General features: G+C 39.5%; 1 protein-coding gene across 2 annotated transcripts in view; it reads left to right on the forward strand.

Moving 5' to 3' along the window:
• Positions 1 to 19,654, forward strand: part of LOC122556712 (putative E3 ubiquitin-protein ligase MID2) — a 100,154-nt gene that overhangs the window by 25,246 nt on the left and 55,254 nt on the right. For both annotated transcript variants that reach the window (XM_087995050.1, XM_087995049.1), the window contains exons 2-4: positions 9,632 to 9,713; positions 13,048 to 13,648; positions 13,786 to 13,881. In XM_087995050.1, coding sequence (XP_087851176.1) covers positions 13,070 to 13,648; positions 13,786 to 13,881 — 675 coding nt within the window. In that variant the 5' untranslated portion in view covers positions 9,632 to 9,713; positions 13,048 to 13,069. The remainder of the gene's footprint in view (positions 1 to 9,631; positions 9,714 to 13,047; positions 13,649 to 13,785; positions 13,882 to 19,654) is intronic.

Consider the following 19,654-nt stretch of genomic DNA (forward strand, 5'->3'; position numbering starts at 1 on the left):
AATAAACACAAATTAGTTCAACTTGAACTGTGATATGATTCTACATACAATGATTAGCTACATAGATATTGGACAACTGTAAACAAATTTGTATACGGTGTATAGAAGGCAATTTATAGAACTCCCCAGACTTCAAGAGGACACAGACAGGCTGGTGGCATGGACTAGCAGGTAACAGATGAAATTTAATACTGAGAAGGTTTAAAGATTCAGATTGATCGGAAGGAGGGGAGGCAATATAAAGCAAAAGGTAAAGTTTTAAAGAGGTCTATCTTAAAGAACATAAGATATATGAGCAGAATTAGGCCATGCAGCCCTTCAATCGTGCCTGCGTTTTTTTATTGGTTTGGACACATGTACAGGATGAAATTCTCCTGATCACAATCTAAGAATGATTCCACTCCCTTCTTTACTACACTATTTATCCTTACACTATCACTATCCCAGTGCATATATAGTTAAAGCCCTCTCTTATAACTATGTTGTGATATTTACACTTCTCTATAGCTTCCTTGCAGATTTATTGTTGTACATCCTTTTCACAAGTTGTGGCCTCTAGATTACATTGAGCAATATAATTGAACCCTTTCTATTCCTTAGCCATATTGAGTCTGTCCTTGAATCTTCCAAGGCAACCTCTTTCTCTAGCATTACATAGTCTCCTTAAACAAAATGCATTCCACCTCTTTTTTGCCTTTTCTGAACCTTGTAACTAAATATTTAAAAACCACACTTGTCCTCCCTTGAGCCAGGGCTCTGTTATCGCCATGATAACATCTTTCTCCGGCAATCTGCACCTGTAACTCCCCACTCGTAGTGACTATATAGTATGTTCACATATGTGTGGTGTATGATTCAGACTTTATTATTTCCTCCCGTACTCTGATTCCACCTCTTAACATCCAGGCTGGTATTGTCTGTCTCTCCATCTTCCAGCATTCTAAGCACACTAGTATTGCTTTCCAATATTCTCTGCTGGCTCCCACAGTCTCCTGAGTTAGTTGAAACTCTCCTCAATTGTACAAATCACCCTACAAGGACTTCAGTCCCTGCACTGCTTAAATGCAACCCATTTAGCATGTACAAGTGCCATCTTCCCCTGAGACTGTCTGAGGTGTCTAAAGCTCTCCCTCTTGCATTATCTTTCCAGTCACCTTTTCATCTGCTTTCTCTTTCTTTTTGTGTACTCAATTGCAAATGGCACTGGGAGTAATCCAGAGATTATCATTTTAGAGATCCTGTTTGCTAATATTCTACCTAGCTTCCTAAAGTCAGATTGCAGGACTATTTCCTAGCTCATATTTATCTCGTTAACACTAATGTGGACCACAACATTTGGCTGTTAATCTTTACCCAGAAGAATGCATTGCAACTTCTGTGACATTCCTCAGTTTAACATCAGGGAGGCACCGTACATCTCTGGATTAACATTGAAGACTGAAGAATCTCTCATCCACTACTCTTCCACTCATCTTCCATCTTTTTGATACGACTGGGCCACCAATGATACAACGAGTTTGGATCTGACTCCATTTCTCCAAGGATCTTTATCCTCAAGTAAAGACCATGTCTTTTTACTTTTTTTTGTACATATGTGTATGGCTTGAAATGGGGATAAAACTTCTTTTAAAAAAAAAGGATTGTTGAAGGATTACTGTAGTTTTTAAAAACAAGTAAATTGACACTCATTTTAAGTACTATTTACAAAGCTGCTGGTTAAAACAATAATTAAAGTGTAGTTTGAAGGCAAACTAGTACTAAGAGCTACATACAAATGGAGATTTAGCCAGCAACAAGTAGCTGATTGGTCTGTGGACTCGTGGTCAGTTGTCAATGACAAAGACTTTCTGCCTGTCAACACTGTGTGATTGGTTCCCAGGAAGCTGAAGAGCTGATGCTCTGAACAAGATAGGGAGAAGTCATCCACAGACTCAGCTGTTTCTGTTCTCTGCAATTTAAAATACTTTAAGCCTGAAGGAAACAAACTTATTTTTCTTTCAAGCAGTTTCTGTAAGCTATGACTTTTATGTAATATGTCAGAGACCTTTTTTCAGTGTGACCAAATCATCCTATGCTTCCTGCTAACAGGCAAAAGTATCTGGAGAAGGAACACCAAAAAGATCAGGACAAGTATAATCTCACCAAACCTATGAACAGGGAATGCTGAAATGCCTTCCCAGTCTTTTTCTCCTGCCATAGCATTTTTGTTATTTGTCTGTGTCTGACTGTGTATGTGGGTAAGGGCAATTTTATACAGTAGTTGGAGTTTTAACCAGTGGAGTTATATGCCAATGGTTCATAATTATTTACCTGTAGTTTGTGTCTATTTATTAGTAATTGTTGTTAAATAGAGAAACCTGGTCCATGCTTTCTGTCAACTTCAGTGAAAGTCAGGGGAATTCAGTGCACTTTCAAAAATCTTTAAGTATTGTTATGACTCTGGGAATAGTGGGGCTTGATTTTTGCACACAAGCCCAATGAAGTGTAACACCTACCAGTACCCAGAATGCAAAACTGGCGACTCATCAGATTCTGTGAGGATCTTGCATCATCTGCCTATTTCTCTTGGACTGCCTGGCTGTCACCAATTCCCTGCCTGTCTACTTGTCCATAACTTGTGGTGTGGCTGTCTCTTTGATTGTGCTATCGACATGTTTCTCTGGTTTATGGACATATCTCATTGACACTTGCTACTGCCTGCCTTTGATAACCTGAGTTCAAGCCTCCACAGCTGGACACTTTCTGCTCATGGGATCTATCTAGGTCATTTGAAGTGTCCATGACCTCCTACATGTCCCAAGACAAGGCAAACCAAGGAAGTTATGATGAATATAAAAACCTTTATAAAACACTGGAATGCTGAGTCTAATTCTGAGTTTTCACTTTAAGAAATATGAGGGCTTTAGGAAGGACATGAAAACATTTTACAAGAATGTTTTCAGAGATGATCAGAGTACGCTGTAGTTGGGTTTATTCTCCTTCGAAAAGAGAATGTTGAGAAATGATTTGATAGAATTGTTCTTGAGGGTTAGATGCAGTGGAGATAGAGAGATGTTCCCATTGGTGGAAGGATTATGAATCAGGGAATATTAATTTAAGACTATTGACTAAATGGGCAACTTTTTAACTGAGCAAGTGGTAAGGAAAAAAAGACACCGTGTGAAAGTTTGGTAGAGGCAGATTCAGACATAGGTTTCAAATGGGAATTGGCTAAGAATTGGAAGGGAAAAAGATTGCAAGGGCAGAGGAGTGAAACTTGCTGGTCCTTTGAGTTTTGCAGCTATGCAGAAATGCTTGTTAACAGAGCAAATGTTGGTCTAACACGCCTAAAGGTGTAGATTAATCAATAGAAGTGTAAATAGCATAATCCTTATTCAATGGTTAGGATTTAACATTAACTAATAATGTGTATGTATTGTTTAGGCAGCCATGGCAACCATTTTGAAATAACAAGGTTCCACTAACAGTGGAGCAGTGAGGCAATTATTCTTTTTTTGGTTGAGTGGCAACGATAACAGGAATATTGTGAGAACTCCCATGTTCTTATTGAAATAATGGCATAGAATCTTTCATCTCCAGTCAAATAAACACAGCATTATATGGATTAATTCTCATTTTCACTTCCCTGTCACTCTACCCTCCACTCATGCAAATGTGCAAAAACCACAACTTTAAGGTATTCATGGTATAGACATCACATGCATTTATGTTTGAGGTGGTATAAGAAATAAGCACTTTTTATTGAGTGAGACTTCTGCGATCATTCAGGTCAAGGTCAAACTTTAGTGCAGTATGCTACATTTTTATCTATGAGTTGTTACCAAATTGGTTATCTTGATGTATTAGAGTCATTGTTGACACTTATGATATAGATAGCAACCAAAGTGATCACTGATAACTATGCCTGGCAACAATGTTATTTCTGCCCAGCGCTGCACATAATAATTTCATAGTGAAATAGATCATGAAAAACATCGGACAGCTTTTAGCTAGTCATTTGAACTCTGAAAAGGGACACAATCTATCCATTGTGGTTATTCCCTTTCCAGGATACAACATGGATAAGGTATCTGCTTCTTCAATTACCAAAACAAATTTGAAGTCATCATGCTTTTAACTTTCTATATGCTTCGAAAAAAGCCTTCAATTTAACTCCAACTGCCTGAGAATATTTTTGATGCAATATTGTTTCTTGTTGTCAATCATGCATTGTAAGGAACTGCATCTAGCTAAGAATTATAGGTCTTTTCTACCCATCCTTTTTTATGTTGGTTGTCAGGCTATGAATTCATGGTTACTTGCATACAAGAGGTTCTGCGTGTCTTTGTTCATGATCAGGGATGAAATTTAGATAAATATAAATCATTACTCAGCTTTTAAAAATATCATTTTACCATTGACAGCTATACAAGTGACCTTTGCTTCCTCCCCCTGCATCAGGAGTTAGTCTCATGTGAAATATGTCAAACTTTTAAAAGATGGTGTGTTCCACTTGTTATCATCTTTCAAACACACAGAATTCATAGGCGACCAGGTGAAAATATCATCAAAGGCATTGAATAAATCAAATTAGTCAGATTCAGGAAATTTGAATTTACACCTCTACTGAAAACAAGAAAATGTGATGTAGGTCAAAGGCCTAATTTACATTTCACTTTGCATTGTGGAACAGAAAATTTACTTTAAGTGGGGCCATGGCATTAACAAACTTATGGTCGAGTTAGTCCTATTTTAGCTTCTGTCAAATGAGTCATATTCTGCATATAACTCATTGCACTAAAATGAATTTATGATCATCTTAGAAATTCCAACAGAAGAAAATGTTCAGGAAACATGTAAAATATTTTTGCATGATTCTTCCTTCTTAGTCTGTATTACTTCATAATGCACTGTGCTGTGTAAATATAGAGCAGAATTTATTTCTGTTCCATTTATCAATCAAGAATATAAAATTGAGTAACACTTTCACTTCTATTTGTTACCTTATGTTTTTACAACCTAACATTTTCCATGAAGATATGTGGTTGCACGTTATTAACATAATTTACTTTGTCTTCATGACTCCATATAATTCATTTTCAATTACTTACAATAATAATCATGTTTTTTTTTACTGGTTTGCTAGTTAGGCCCACTATTTTGTCTGCATTTGTTGTCTGGATTTTATCATAGCTTTGAAACCCAATGTCCAGACCAAATGGGAGTTCAAACACATATACAGGGATCAAGCGCTGTCAAAATTTTCTTTCTTAAGGTGGCCTTTTAAATATCTGCGTCAAGAGTGTAGTGCTGGAAAAGCACAGCATGTCAGGCAGCATCAGGATTCCTGATGAAGGGCATATGCCTGAAAAGGCATGGTGGTTTAGTGGTTAGCACCACTGCCTCACAGCAGCAGGGTCCCAGGTTCAATTCCAGTCTTAGGTGACTGTCTGTGTGGAGTTTGCACATTCTCCCCCTGTGTGCGTGGGTTTCCTCCAGGTGCTCCCGTTTCCTCTCATAGTCCAAAGATGTGCAGTTCAGGTGAATTGGCCATGCTAAATTGCCCATAGTGTTAGGTGCATTAGTCAGAGGGGAAATGGGTCTGGGTCGGTTACTCTTTGGAGGGTTGGAGTGCACTGAATGGGTCGTAGGGCCTGTTTCCACACTGTAGGCAATCTAATCTAAAATCAATTCTCTGCTCCTCAGATGCTGCCTGACCTGCTGTGCTTTTCCATCACTACACTCTTGACTCTGATCTCCAACATTTGCAGTCCTCACTTTGTCCTTTTAAATGTCTGCCTCAATGTTCACCATTCTATTAAGGTGGGACAGCAGACTCCTGATGTTGACAGGCCAATCAACATGGAGGTGCTCCTCGCTGGCTTTCACTCTTGTAAGAAACTAAAATGGGTTCAGGCCAAAGGGCTCAGATGGATGGAAGAACAATTTCTTTTCGATAGATTGATTTCGATCTTTAATACACATAGCTCACACTTTGCGTCATCACCAATGGCTCTGATGGCCCTCAAGCTTGCAGATTGAAGGGTACCTCTCTTGAATTGATGTTCACACAAGGTGGAAAGCTACTCAAATGCTAACAAAATGCCAATCAGGCATTAAAACCATCCCTAGCCAGGGGCCTATGTGTCAATTCTCTGCTCACTCCTTTTGCGCAGGCAAGCAAACTGTTTGTTTAACAGATGACCACTGGGAAATGTCTCTGGTGCTTGTCATGCAGAGGGAGCTATCATAAATCGGTCTTCCCTCCACCCCACCCCCCCCCCCCCCCCAACCCTCCAACTTTTTACATTCCAGGTGACCCAACATAGCTCTCTAACCTCACAACTGTGACTTGAGAATGTTTAGACCTATGCCTCTCTTGTGTGTCTGTTATTTCCTTTTGTATATCTAGATAACTAGTCTTGGATTTCACTCAGCATCTAGATGATTTACTCAAATACTGTACCCTCCAAGACTTAGGTCATACATTTTTCAGTACTGTGTATGTCCTGCCAATGCTCCTGAGCAAGAGATCAGTGCCATTGATGTCACTATTTTCATCCCTGGAATTAGAAATTGGAACCTGAAGAGGTGCCCCCATTGCTATTGATTCTGCCTCATCCTTTCTATTCTCCACTCTCTTCACTGAGCTGCTCACCATCCCCCTTCCATTCTCTAGTCCCCTCACTGCCCCACTGATGCCCAGTCTCCATTCTCTTTGCCACTCTGCTCATCATCCCTCTTATTGTTCCCTTTGTTGCTGTATTCACCCTATGATGGAGAGCCCATTAACTTGCATTGCTGTATCAGTGATTTACTAACTGAATATCATGTTTCGGTGAATATTATCAAAATTGGATTGCAAAGCATATTTCCAAATATCATCTTTTAATGGCAGGCTTTGTAGTATTATGTTAAGTGTGTCCTGCAGTTGCATGTTATAACTTTTTTAAAACATATTTTGGTGAACACCTTTTTGCAATTTGTACTGTTGGTTGGTGAATATTGTAACTTTCAGGGAACTGACAGTTCCAGGGGATTGCTACATTTAACCACTCCAAAATCTTACCCTAATTTTCTAATCAACTTATTCAGTGATGTTATTTAATACCTCTGGAGCAGTTGGGACTTGAACCCAGGTCTCTCAGACCAGGGATAAGGACTACCTCTGTACCACACGAGAGATGTTTTCAAATCAACCTGTTTAGAATTGTTCGAATCCAGGGTTCAATTCTATCTAGAGATAGGAGTGAGGCGTGTTGCAAGGTTTTCAATAGATCACTGAAGAACAACTCCTACGTTGCTGTTAGTTGGACAGGAAAACAGAGACATGCTCCAAGGAAGAAAAGAACCTTTTAAGTTGTGCTGCTGAGGAGCAAATTAGGAACACTGACTCAGTACAGTTAGAACTCAGAAAAAATTCTAGTAGTCAGTAATGCACAATTAATATGACGGATGGGACTTTATGAGAAGATAAAACCAGTAGAAGAACTATGCAGTCAGACCCTGGGAAGTTCTAAGAATTAGTAGACATTTACATGTTGCAGTCAGAGCTCGGTCCTGGGAGCTTTTGGGTCTTAGAAGAATGCATGTACCATTAATAGCTTAGTGCTACTGCGGACAAGGGAAATGGAATCCATTATTTGCTTTGTGCAGCTGAGTAACATTGGAGTACAGGAAAAAGAAAAATCCAGGGGTTGTACTAAATTTGTGAATTTAGCTGCTTATGAAAAGTCTGGAACCATGTTCGTAAGTGTTGAGGAACTTACTTACTTAGTCTGAGACTTCGAGTCTTGTTTCAAGCAGCTTTATTTTTTGTGAATTCACAAAGAGACTGCGACAGTCACTGTCTCAACACTCAAGCTGAACAGTCAGCCTATACTTGTGCAATGATACCAACAAATTTGTTGACATTCCACACTTTATAATAGTTCAAGATAAAGATAAACACAGTGCAGCTATCGCCTTTGTACTTTGATGTTGCTCAAGGGCAGAGAAACTAATGGGCTCAAGAAGCACCCCCACTATTGAGCCTATGATACACTCCCTATATTTTGTCAAATTATAATTACACAACCTCAGTCTTTATCTCCAGTAGTATTTTTCCAATAAAGTGAAAGGCTGAGAGCCAAGGTACCTTTTACCTTGGTCAAGTATCCCATCATGCAGCAGTATTCCAAGTTCTTACTACTTCCACAGTAAGTGAGTGAGTGCTGAAATGCAGTTTCCGGACTCTTGGAAAACATAGTTCATCTTCTTTCACTGAGACTATCAGAATGTGTGCTGTCATTAATGAAGACAATCCATGATTGAACCACTCCTGAGGGATTTTCAAAACCAGGTCATCAAAAATGAGCAGTTAAGACTCCTGTGAAGTTTTAATGAGATTTGGTGACTCACAGCGAGACTGAGGCAGAGGCTTACTCCCATGAAAGAAAAGAGCAGTCTGGGGATGGGGAGGATTACTGCAAAATGCATCGGATCTGTCCCACTATATTTGTTATTAGATGTATTCTATAGTCTGCTACCCAAATTTGCCTCTTGCTATTTTTGGAATGTTAAAATATCTGGAATAAAAGATAGACCCACCTTTGCACGGTCTAAGCCTGTTTTGTCAGTGATATTTGTATGTCTGTCTAAGTACTTTTGATTTGTCAGTTCTTTGTTGGTGAAAAAGACCTGGCTGGAATGTTTCCAGTACTATACCAGATGAAGTCTAAAACTTATATAGTTGGCCATGTTATTACTCTGGTAAACCTAATTCTTTTTGTGACATCGAAAGAGTTGCATCAGAAGACAGTCAGCACGTTCCTCCAACCTCAGTCATAACAACCTTCTTACTATACAAATAAATGTCTCATTAGCCGCTTGTGATACATTACAGAATCATAGTTGTAGGGAAACTGATTTGCTGCAAAATTTGAATTGCTGTTTACAATAAGTAAAATTCTTAGAGATTGCACATTTTAAAGGTTCATGGTTCCACAAATTCATTCATTGGTAATTAGCCTGAGAGTTTTTCATTCAAAGAGGGTCCTTTAACTATTTATGATGATAGGGGTATACTTTATGAATGCATCTGACTGTCCTGAATAATATGCAAGATTTTAAAAATCTATTTACACATTCAGTTTATGATGAAAATCCAAGTACTACTTCCCCACCACAAACATTTTGTTAAATTTAAGAAATGAATTCACATTTTATCTAATGTGCCACAGATGTTTTATGTGTGTATAATGGCTGGCTGTGTTCTTTAGGATTCAAGAAAGGGGGTTTTTAATATCTGGTCCTTCTCATGTTCCAGATGGAATCTGTACATTAATTTACTGACAGAATATGTGCTATATGATTGTTCTATGGTGATTGTATTTTCTGCAAGGACATAGATCTCTTGTAATTCATCACATAATAAATGTTATCATGAAGTCTGATCCTCTGGTAAATTGAAGACTTGCCAAACAGCCTCAACTTTTGACCTGAGTAATTGAATGTACAGGCATGAGCTGACAGTGTTCCTTTTAGGTTCTATCACCCAACAGTCAGCTGGAATTAGTGGAGTTGAATACACTGTTCTGGTTCTCTTGATTGCTGCTAAATTGCTTAGTGTAGGAATTTATTTTCTTACCTCTGTCCTTTCTTTATCCAATAGCTGACGAAACAGGCCACAGGTGTCATTCGAATTGAGCTGGAGACAAACATGATGCAAAGGACAAAAAAGTAAAAAAGTGAAGGTACGGTCCCTGAGGAACCAACTTGTATCAGAATGTTTGTAATATAAGAGATTCCTTGGAGAATTTCACTTCATTGCTCCTGCTGGGTGAGGGAAGATGCTCCTGCCAGCTTTTGGAAAGGGACATAGCTGGCTTTGGCTTAGCATAGTGATCCAACAACAACAATGTAATGCCTTCACAAAATTCAAGACTGTCAAACAAAATGTGACAGTAAGCCAGATAAGATATTATCAGGTGACAAAAAGACTGGTCAAAGCGATATGTTTTAAGGCTTGTCTTAAAAGAAGAGAAAGTCCCAATGAAGGGTCAAACCCAAAACATCGACTTTCTTGCTCCTCGGATGCTGCCTGACCTGCTGTGCTTTTTCCAGCACCACACTTTGTCAACTCTGACTTTTCCAGCATCTGCAGTCCTCACTGTCTCCTAGTTGCTGCAAACTATACTGCGAAGCTTCTTCTAAGGATACCCATTTCTGAAGAATTTTTCTCCTCCCTCTGCAAAGATTTAGGAAAGAAATGCCAGAGTTTAGGGTATGGCTGCCAATAGTGGATCAATTAAAATTATGATACACAAAAGGACAGAATTGGAGAATTGCAGAAATTTCAAGAGGTTATAGAACAGGAAGATTTTTCAGAGACAATGACAGGTGAGGCCATGAAGGGATCTGGAAACAAGTTGAGCATTTTAAAATCAAAGTATTTCCTATTCTGGGAGCAATGTAGGTTAGTAGGTAGAGGGTGATGGACAAATGGGCTTCAGCATTATTTAAGAGATGAGCAGCAGAATTTTTGATGAGTGTAAATTTATGTGGTTTGGCGCATGGGAGGCCAGTACAGAATGTATTGGAATAATCAAGTTTAGAGGTGGTAAAAATCTTGGATAAGTGGCTCAGGAGTAAGTGAAATAAGGAAAAGGTAGAGTTGACTCCTATTATAGAGGTGGGATTAAAGACTCTTAGTCATGAAGCAAATATGCACTTAGAAGCTCTCTCAGGCTCAAGGACAGTATTGAGTTGGTGAATGATCTTGGTAAGTCTGATGGGGAGTGAAGTCAATGGCTTCAGTCTTTCCAACATTTAGTTGGAGCTAATGTTTGCTCATCCGGTTTTGCATTTCTGCCAAATCAAAGAAAATGGAAGGTTTAAGAGTTGGAGTTAGGTAGAGTAGGACATATGTTGAGGGGCAGCATGTAGATGGAAATAGCAAGGATAGATCTTTGGGAGATTCCAGAGCTAGCAATGTGACTTGGGAAAAGGAACAGTTGTTGATGATTCTGCCTATGTCTGGAGTGTCAAGAGCAGAACTAGATGAAGGGGTAGTGGGACAATGGGGTGAATCCAGATGGGGTGGGTGGGTGTGGGGCAATAGTCCAAGAAGCTCAACAATAGGGAAGAGTGTTAGAAAAGGAAGATGTGATCAACTTGTCAAAGACTCCAAACAAGTAAACAAAGTATGCTTGCTTTACACATTCCATGACCAAATATAAACAAAATTCAAAGATGTTGATGGTGAAGAAGTTCATGGATCTGATGACCTTGATGGCAAAGCATAATCACCTTCCTGGGAAGTCTTGTTCTAGTAGTCATCTCTGACCTGCCATGAAATTCTGACTGTCCAGAGGTGCTATAGCTCAGTATGTTTAGTGAGTTGATCCTCTCTGTACAATGTTCCATTGATTTATCAGCTTCATCTAGAATGAGCTCTGTAAGCATCCTTTGTGCCTATGAAATGATATGTATCTGAAGAGTGGGCAGCTCCTGCTGCCATTGTGGCTCGTGTTGCTTGTGGTATGGTTCATGTTGGTGTTGCTGCTGCTCTTGTTTCTCAACAGCTGAAGAAGCTGCTTCCATCCTGCAGTAAAACTGGGTTAAAATCCAAGTTTGCAAAAGTGACTTCGATAATATTGGAAATCACTTGTAAAATTGACTCTCTGAATAGCACAGAAAGGAAAGCATTGACACAGTTCCACTCTTCAAAGGCTTTCCAATCTGTAAATTTCACTGAGTAATCAATACTTGCCTTGTTGATTCTGGTTAAGTTTCATAGCTCAGGAAGCCGATTCACTTGCTGTTAAAGATAGTCTAAATATATTGCTCTTTTGGATGCTTAAATTAGGCACTTGATTGCTCCAATGAGATTGTTTGATGCACCTCTGAGCACACAGCAATAAAATCCAAGGAAGAGCAGTGTTATATTCATGATTGTAACAAGCGGCATTTTATGGGGAATTTAACTTTCCCTCCACCACCTCAATGAACTCACTGACTTCACTAACACTTAAACCCAACCCCTCAAACTATTACCATATGACTTAATATTCCATTCAACGTGCTCTCTGGCCTTTAGAGTGAGTTGTTAAGATTAGAGTAGCACTGGAAATGCATAGCAGGTTCAGGCAGCATCCTCGGATGCTGCCTGACCTGCTGTGCTTTTCCAGCACCACTCTAATCTGGACTCTGATCTCAGCATCTGCAGTCCTCACATTTGCCTTCAGAGTGAGTTGTATTGGGGCAGAGTGGGTGATTAAGTTATCAGTTTTATTCATCACACATTATAACTGGCACATATTTTCAGCACAATATTGGTAGGCCCTCGTTCTAGAATGAGGTTGCATTATGAATTTTTTTTTTGATTTTTGCAATTCCAGTGTGCCAAACTGATGTCCAGAATATTTCTTTACACAATTGACTAATTATCATTGAGTCTAATTCATTTATTCATATTAGAGAGTATCCAGATTTTGTGCTGTTCTCATTTGAATGTTTGGTGGAACGCCAACAAAATATAGAGTTTAATTTGAAGAGTTAATACTTAACTTCAAATAATCAAGTACCCATAATTATGAAAACAAGCTGCACCAATATTTTTGGCCCAGTCGTAGTACCTTCACCTCTGTCTTATTATGTCTTCAAATCCTAATATACAATTGGAGCTTGTTAATCTCAACTGACAATCCTGTGACATACTGAGGAAGCACTGAAAACTGAGGTGCCATTATCAAGTTGGAAAATTGACTCGAGGTCCCATTTACCCTCTCCAATAGATATAGACATCCCATGACTCTCTTCTAACAATTGCAAGAGAGCTCTCTTGATGTTTTAGTGAAAATCTATCCCTGCAATCACATAAATAATATAATTATCTTTTTATCTTGATGTTTGCAGGAGTTTGCTATATGCAACTTAGTTGCTGTATTTGCTTACACTGTAAGTGCATTTCAAAAGTACTTTAATGTCAGTGAAGTGCTTTTTGAGCATTCTGAAGCGATCAAGTATTATATAAATGTTTGTTCTTTCTGGTAGTTAACATTTTAACATTTAACAAATCTTTTACAGCTGTTAGTTTTGTTTCTTGGAGATGAAAATGGCTTCTACTTCAGCTGTTGGTAATTTGAAAGAAGAATTAAATTGTTCAATTTGCTGGAATATTTACACAGAACCAGTTTCATTGTCCTGCGGGCACAATTTTTGTCGTAGTTGCATTGAAAAGAACTGGGACAAAAAGGACACAGGGCTTGGTTACTCATGTCCAGAGTGTCGAGCTGAGTATGCTCAAAAGCCTGTGTTACACAAAAATTTGAAACTGAGTAACATAATAGAGCGCTTTGAAGCTACACAGATAAATGAAGAACCACCAAAGATCTTCTGCGATTTCTGTCTGGACAATCCCCTCCCTGCAGTGAAAACATGCATGAATTGTGAGGCATCTTTATGTGAACATCACTTGAGAAAACACTCTGAGAAAACAGCTCAGAAAAATCATCTGTTGATTGAACCTGCAAGTTCACTAGAAGACAGAAAATGTTCAGACCATGAGAAACTCATTGAATATTACTGCTTGGATGACCACTCCTGCATCTGTGTGACATGTTATGTTGCTGGTCCACACAAGAATCATGACATACGCATTCTAAAAGACATACACAATGAGACAAAGGTAAGAAAATAATCTATTATATTGCTGAAATTAACAAAAAGAGACTCATTAATTAAGAAAATAATTAAGGATAAAAACTTCAACAGATTCAAATAGATTTTACTATAAATAGTCCAGCAGTCTTTTTTTTTTGACAGGCTAGCCTTTCTGAAAAACTGGAGAAGCTGCAGAATTGCCGAGCAACTTTAGAGGAAGCTACAAAGGAATTGCAAGGAACTGAAATGAACCTAAAGGTATTTCCAATTACGTGCTTATTCTGAAAGTATCCATCTGATTTTTGATATAGTTTTATGTGTAAATGTAGGCAAATATTGTTTGCTGTTACTTAGTTGCTTATATATATAGTAGTCTTATTGTTTGTTTAAAGATTCAAATGGTTGGTGTCTTAGGGATAATTCACATATTGCAGCTTTGGTACCTCAAAGTTCTCTCAACTTTACCTTCCTGTCAATGACTCGAAATATCAGCTCTTTTCTCTCCTTACAGATGCTGCCAGACCTGCTGAGATTTTCCAGCATTTTCTCTTTTGGACCCAGAACACTTGATTCCCTTATCAATCAAAAATGTAATTCAGCTTTGGATAAATTCAATGAGCCAGCTCTAGGAAGAAAATACCTCAGTGTCATGGTGCACCAAGGGCGGAAAAAAATCATCAAATGCAACTTAAAAGTGAACTCTCTCTTTTTTAAATGTATTCTTGAGTTCTAGCTCTCCACTAAAGTGAAACATCCCCTCAGAAATCACATTTAAAGTCAACTCAGGATCTAGTATATTTCAATAAGATCATCTTTTGTTCTTCCAATCTTCTATAGATAAAGACCCAATATATGAGGTAAACCATTTATGCTGGGGATGTGTCAGTCGCCTTCTTTGAACTCCTAATACAATTACAGGTTGTTCTGATATAACATGCGCTTCATCAGCATAAATTGGCTATAACATGTTTGAAGAATTGTGGATGCTGTTTGGATAAAGTGAACTTTCTACTGGACGGATCTAGAGATCTTCTGCAGTATCTTGTCCATAGCAGTTCTCCATATCGCAATTTTCTATAACACAAAGTCATGGAGGAACGTAATTGTCACATTTTCGCAGAAGGATCTGTGTATACTTTATCCAAAAAAGATACATAATTACATACACTGTGTTCTTACCAACGTCTTGCATCGCTGCAGTAAAATTATCCCATTCATATTCTATTTCCTTTGCAATAAACATCATTCCATTTACCTTCTTCATCATGTACTGTACCTGCAAAGTAATGTTTTATGATTCATGAACCATGACATCCAGATCTTTCTGTAACTCAAAGTTGTGCAATTTCACTCCACTTAAATAATTATTTCTTTACTTTTATTTCTGCCAAAGTGGACAAGTTGATACTTTTTCAGATTCCACTCCATCTGCATTTTCTTTGCCTGCTCACTTGACCTTATCTTAAAGGATACATTTATGGAGTTTTTAACCTCCTTTTGACAACCTACTTCCTTATCTATCTTGTGTCTTGGCAAATTAAGCCAGTATACATTTAGACTCACATCCATGTCATTCATATATACTGATTCCTAAAGCACTCCACTGGTTACACTTTAACAATCCGATAAAAGACCTACTGTCACCTTCTTGTTAACTAACCAATCCTTTCTCTATGTTAACCTTACACCATGAAATCTTATCTTGTGTAGCAACATTTGATCTTGCATTTTATCATGTCTTTTGGAAATCCAAGTACATCACACCTACAGTTTTCCCCTTTTATCCACCTCGTTTGTCATTTCCTTTAAAAATTCTAAAATGTTCGTGAAGCACAATTTCCCTTTCATAAACCATGTTGTCTGTGCTTGACTGCATGCTGATTTTCCACATATCCTGCTATAACATGCTTAATAATGAATTCTAGCAATTTTCTTGCATATATTCCTGGCTGTCTTTCTCCCTCTGTTTTTTAATAATGCTTAAATGTTTGGAGACACTGCAACCCAACCAGAATCTAATGTTCCTGTAAGAAATTTGGATGAAAGTGAAGAAATAGACACAGAAACAAACATTTTGAGGTACAACTTTCAGGACATTCATTCCGCCTCTTGCCTTATGGTAGCATAAAATCAAACAAAATTCTGAAGAAATAGCAAAGATGTGTGTGAAGTTGTGATTTAGACAGCTGATAAGGCACTTCAGAAGAACTTCTGAAATTTCAATGAACCGGTTTACTTGCTCTAGATTCAAAATAAAACAAGACAACCAAATATACTGTATATTCATAGATTCTTTGGAAGTAGTTTAGACCAGAACTTATAGGGGCCTGAATGATAGAGGCTATGTTGAGAAATATGACAGAATTGCAAAAAGTGTCCAATCAGACCTATAATGACACCAGATGGTATGTGTTTCACCTTTTAATTAAGTCGCAAGCATTGAGGTGAGATTCTCACTGAGCAGCATCAAACTTTCCATTCAGGAGGATTATTGCTTGTTTATGAAATTATTAATGGCACATCTCACCTCATTAATGCACAGTTTCTTATCTTACCATACCCTGCAAGCTAACTAGATGCTGAGAATTCTCAGTATGGAAGTCAGACAGGGTACCTGGCTACTTTAGCTCACCAATGGTTACAAAAAGCCTTTACCATGCTCAACACACAACAGAATATTTGGACATGAACCCTGGGCACCAGCCTCATACACCCCCCATCTACAAACATATGCATCCAATTATTGCCCACCCCTCAGAATCCTCATGGCACTCTCCAATCCATTTGCAAGTAAGTAAGGATCTGTATTGCAGAGGGAACCAGCAACTGACATTGAAAAGTTGGCGCAAGAACACTCTGTGCAGGGGCACCCACCCAATTCAGTTTTAAAAATTCACTCATGGGATGTGAGCATCGCTACCTGGCCAGAATTTATTACCTGTCATGAGATGTCCTTAGAAGGTGGTAGTGAGCTACCATTTTGAACTGTTGCAGTCCATGTGCTCTTAGGCAGAGCCACAATGCCCTCAGGAAGGGCATTCCAGGATCTTGAACTAGTGACATTGAAGGTATGATGATAAGTTTCCAAGTCAAGATGGAGCAAAACTTATAGTTGGTAGTGCTCTCATGTATCTGCTGCCCTTGACCTTCTCAATAGAAGTGGTTATGGGTTTGCAAGGTGCTGTCTGAGCATCTTTGAATTTCTGCAGGAAGGCATGGGTGTCTCTCAATGTGATGCTTTCAAGTGAGCTGCCCTTTCCTGTATAGTGTCAAGCTTATGAATGTTGTTGGAGCTACACTCATTCAGACGTGGGCAACGTGCCAACAAACTCTTGATTTGTGTCTTGTAGATTGTAGATAGATTTTGGGGAATTGGAAGGTGAGTTATTTGTGGCAGTATTCCAAGCCTCTGAACTGCCCTTTGAGTTACTATGTTTAGCTGGTGAGACCAGTTGATTTTCTGGTCAATGGAAACCCCAAGGATGTTGGTAGTGGGGGATTTTATGATGGTAACACTATTGAATGTCAAGGGGTAGCAGTTAGATTGTCTCTTGTTGGTGATGGTCTGCTGGCATTTGTGTGGTGTGAATGTTTTTTGCCACTTTTCAGCCCAAGTCTGGATATTCTCCAGATCTTATTGCGTTTGAACATGGACTACTTCAGCCTCTGAGTTGCAAGTGATGCTGAACATTGTGCAATCATTGGCAAACATCCCAACTTCTGACCTTATAATGGAAGGAAGCTCATTGAAACAGCTGAAGGTGGTTGGGCCCAGGACACTACCCTGAGGAACTCTTTCCAAGAAGTCTTGAAGCTGAGATGACTGACCTCCAACAACCACAACCAAATTCCATGTGCCAGATATGACTCTAACCAGCAGAAAGTTTGCCCCCTGATACCCATCAATTTAAGTTTTGCTGGGGCTCATTGATGCCGCACTTGGTTGAATGAAACTTCATATCGGGGGAGTGGCAAGTTCTAGAGCACAAGTCTTCAATACTATTGCCAGAATGTGATCAGGGCCCATAGCCTTTGCAGATCCAGTGCCTCCAATTGTTTCTTGATATCACGAGGAGTGATTCGAATTGGCCGACAACTGGTATCTGTGATTTGGGGACCACTGCAGGAGGCCAAGATGAATCATCCACCTCTGGCTGAGGATTGTTGTGAATACTTAGGCCTTATCTTTTAAACTAATATTTTGGACTATTCTATCATTGAGAATTGTGATATTTGTACAGTCTCTTTCTCCAGTGAATTGTTTAATTATTCACTACTATTCATGACTGGATATTGCAAGACTTTGGAACTTAGATTTGATTCTTAGTTTGTGGGATTACTTAGCTTTATCTATCATGTGCTGCTTATGCTCTTTGGTATACTCCTGTTGGTGGTTTCATCAGGTTGATGTTTCATTTTCAGGAATGCCTGATGCTACTCCTGACACGCCCTCCTACATTCTCCTTTGAACCAGGATTGATGCCCTTGCTTGATGCTTGAGCAGTTAATATGCCAGGCCATGGGGTTGCAGATTGTACCAGAGTACAATCCTGCTGTTGTTGATTGCCCATAGTGCCTCATGAATGTCCAGTCTTGAATTGGTAGACCTGTTTCAGTTCTCTTCCATTTAACAGACTGATAAGGCCACACAACATGATGGAGGGTAATCTGAATGTGAAAGTAGGACATCATCTCCACAAGGACTGTGCAGTGGTCACTCTTACCGATACTGTCATGGTCAGATGCATCTGCAGCTGACAGATTGGTAAGAACAAGGTCAAGCTATTTTCTCCTCTTGTTGATTCCCTCACCACCTGCCACAGACCATGTTCAGCAGCTATGTCCTTTATGACCTGACCAGCTCAACATTAGTGTTGCTGCCGAGCCATTCTTGGTGGTGGACATCAAAATCCCCCATCCAGGGTACATGTTGTGCCCTTGCCATCCTCAGTGCTTCCTCAAGTGTTGTTCAGTATGGAGGCTCATCAGTCGAGGGAGGATGGTGTGTCAGCAGGAGGTTTCCTTGCCTATGCCAAACCCGAAGGCATGAGACTTCAAGAGATCCAGAGTCAATGTTAAGGACACCCAGGTAACTCCCTCCCAACTGTATACCACTGTGCTTACACCTCTGCTGTGACTGCCCTGCCAGTGGAACAGGACATATACAAGGACAGTGATGATGGTGTTTGGAACATCTTGTGCTGAAGATGAGATTGGGGGATATTGGGGGAGAGGTGAGCGGATAGGTAAAGATGGAGCCAGAGTGAGAGAGATAAGAAAAGGGTATACAGATGAGGGGACAGGACAGAAGAAACAGTGAATAAGTGACAATGAGAGCTGAGAGTAGGAGAAAATGGATAGGCTGTGCTGAATGCAAATTGTGTCATAACAAAAAAACTAAAAAGACAGAATCAGGGTCTAAAATTATTGAACTCAATATTGAGTCCTAGAGGCTGCTGGGTCCCTTTTAACATGTCTACACTCTCCCATCAGGATGGTCATAGGGCTCTCAGCCTCTTTCTGGAAACAAGGCCTAAACTGTCCCCATCCACTACCACCATCCTCCACCTCACCATCCTCCACCTCACCATCCTCCACCTCACCATCCTCCACCTCACCATCCTCCACCTCACCATCCTCCACCTCACCATCCTCCACCACCATCCTCCACCTCACCATCCTCCACCTCACCATTCTCCACCTCACCAAACTCATTCTCCCTTTGAACAACATCTCCTTTAACTCCTCTCACTTTGTTCAGGTCAAAGGCGTGGACACAGATACCCACCTGGGCCCATTATGTTTGTGTCTTTGTGGGGTACCTGGAACATTCCTTGTTCCAAACTTACAGGGGTCCTTCCCTACAACACTCCCTCAAGTACTTTGATTACATCATTGGTGCTGTTTCCCTCTCTTGATACAAACTGGAAAGGTTTATCAATTTTGCTTCCAAATTTCACCCTGTTCTCACCTTCACCTGCTCCATCTTTGATTCCTCCCTCTCTTCCTCGACATCTCTGTTTCCATTTCT

Source organism: Chiloscyllium plagiosum, unplaced genomic scaffold, assembly GCF_037043375.1.
Source record: "Chiloscyllium plagiosum isolate Xiang-an unplaced genomic scaffold, Cpla_swu_hap1 HiC_scaffold_16, whole genome shotgun sequence".
Taxonomy (NCBI): domain Eukaryota; kingdom Metazoa; phylum Chordata; class Chondrichthyes; order Orectolobiformes; family Hemiscylliidae; genus Chiloscyllium; species Chiloscyllium plagiosum.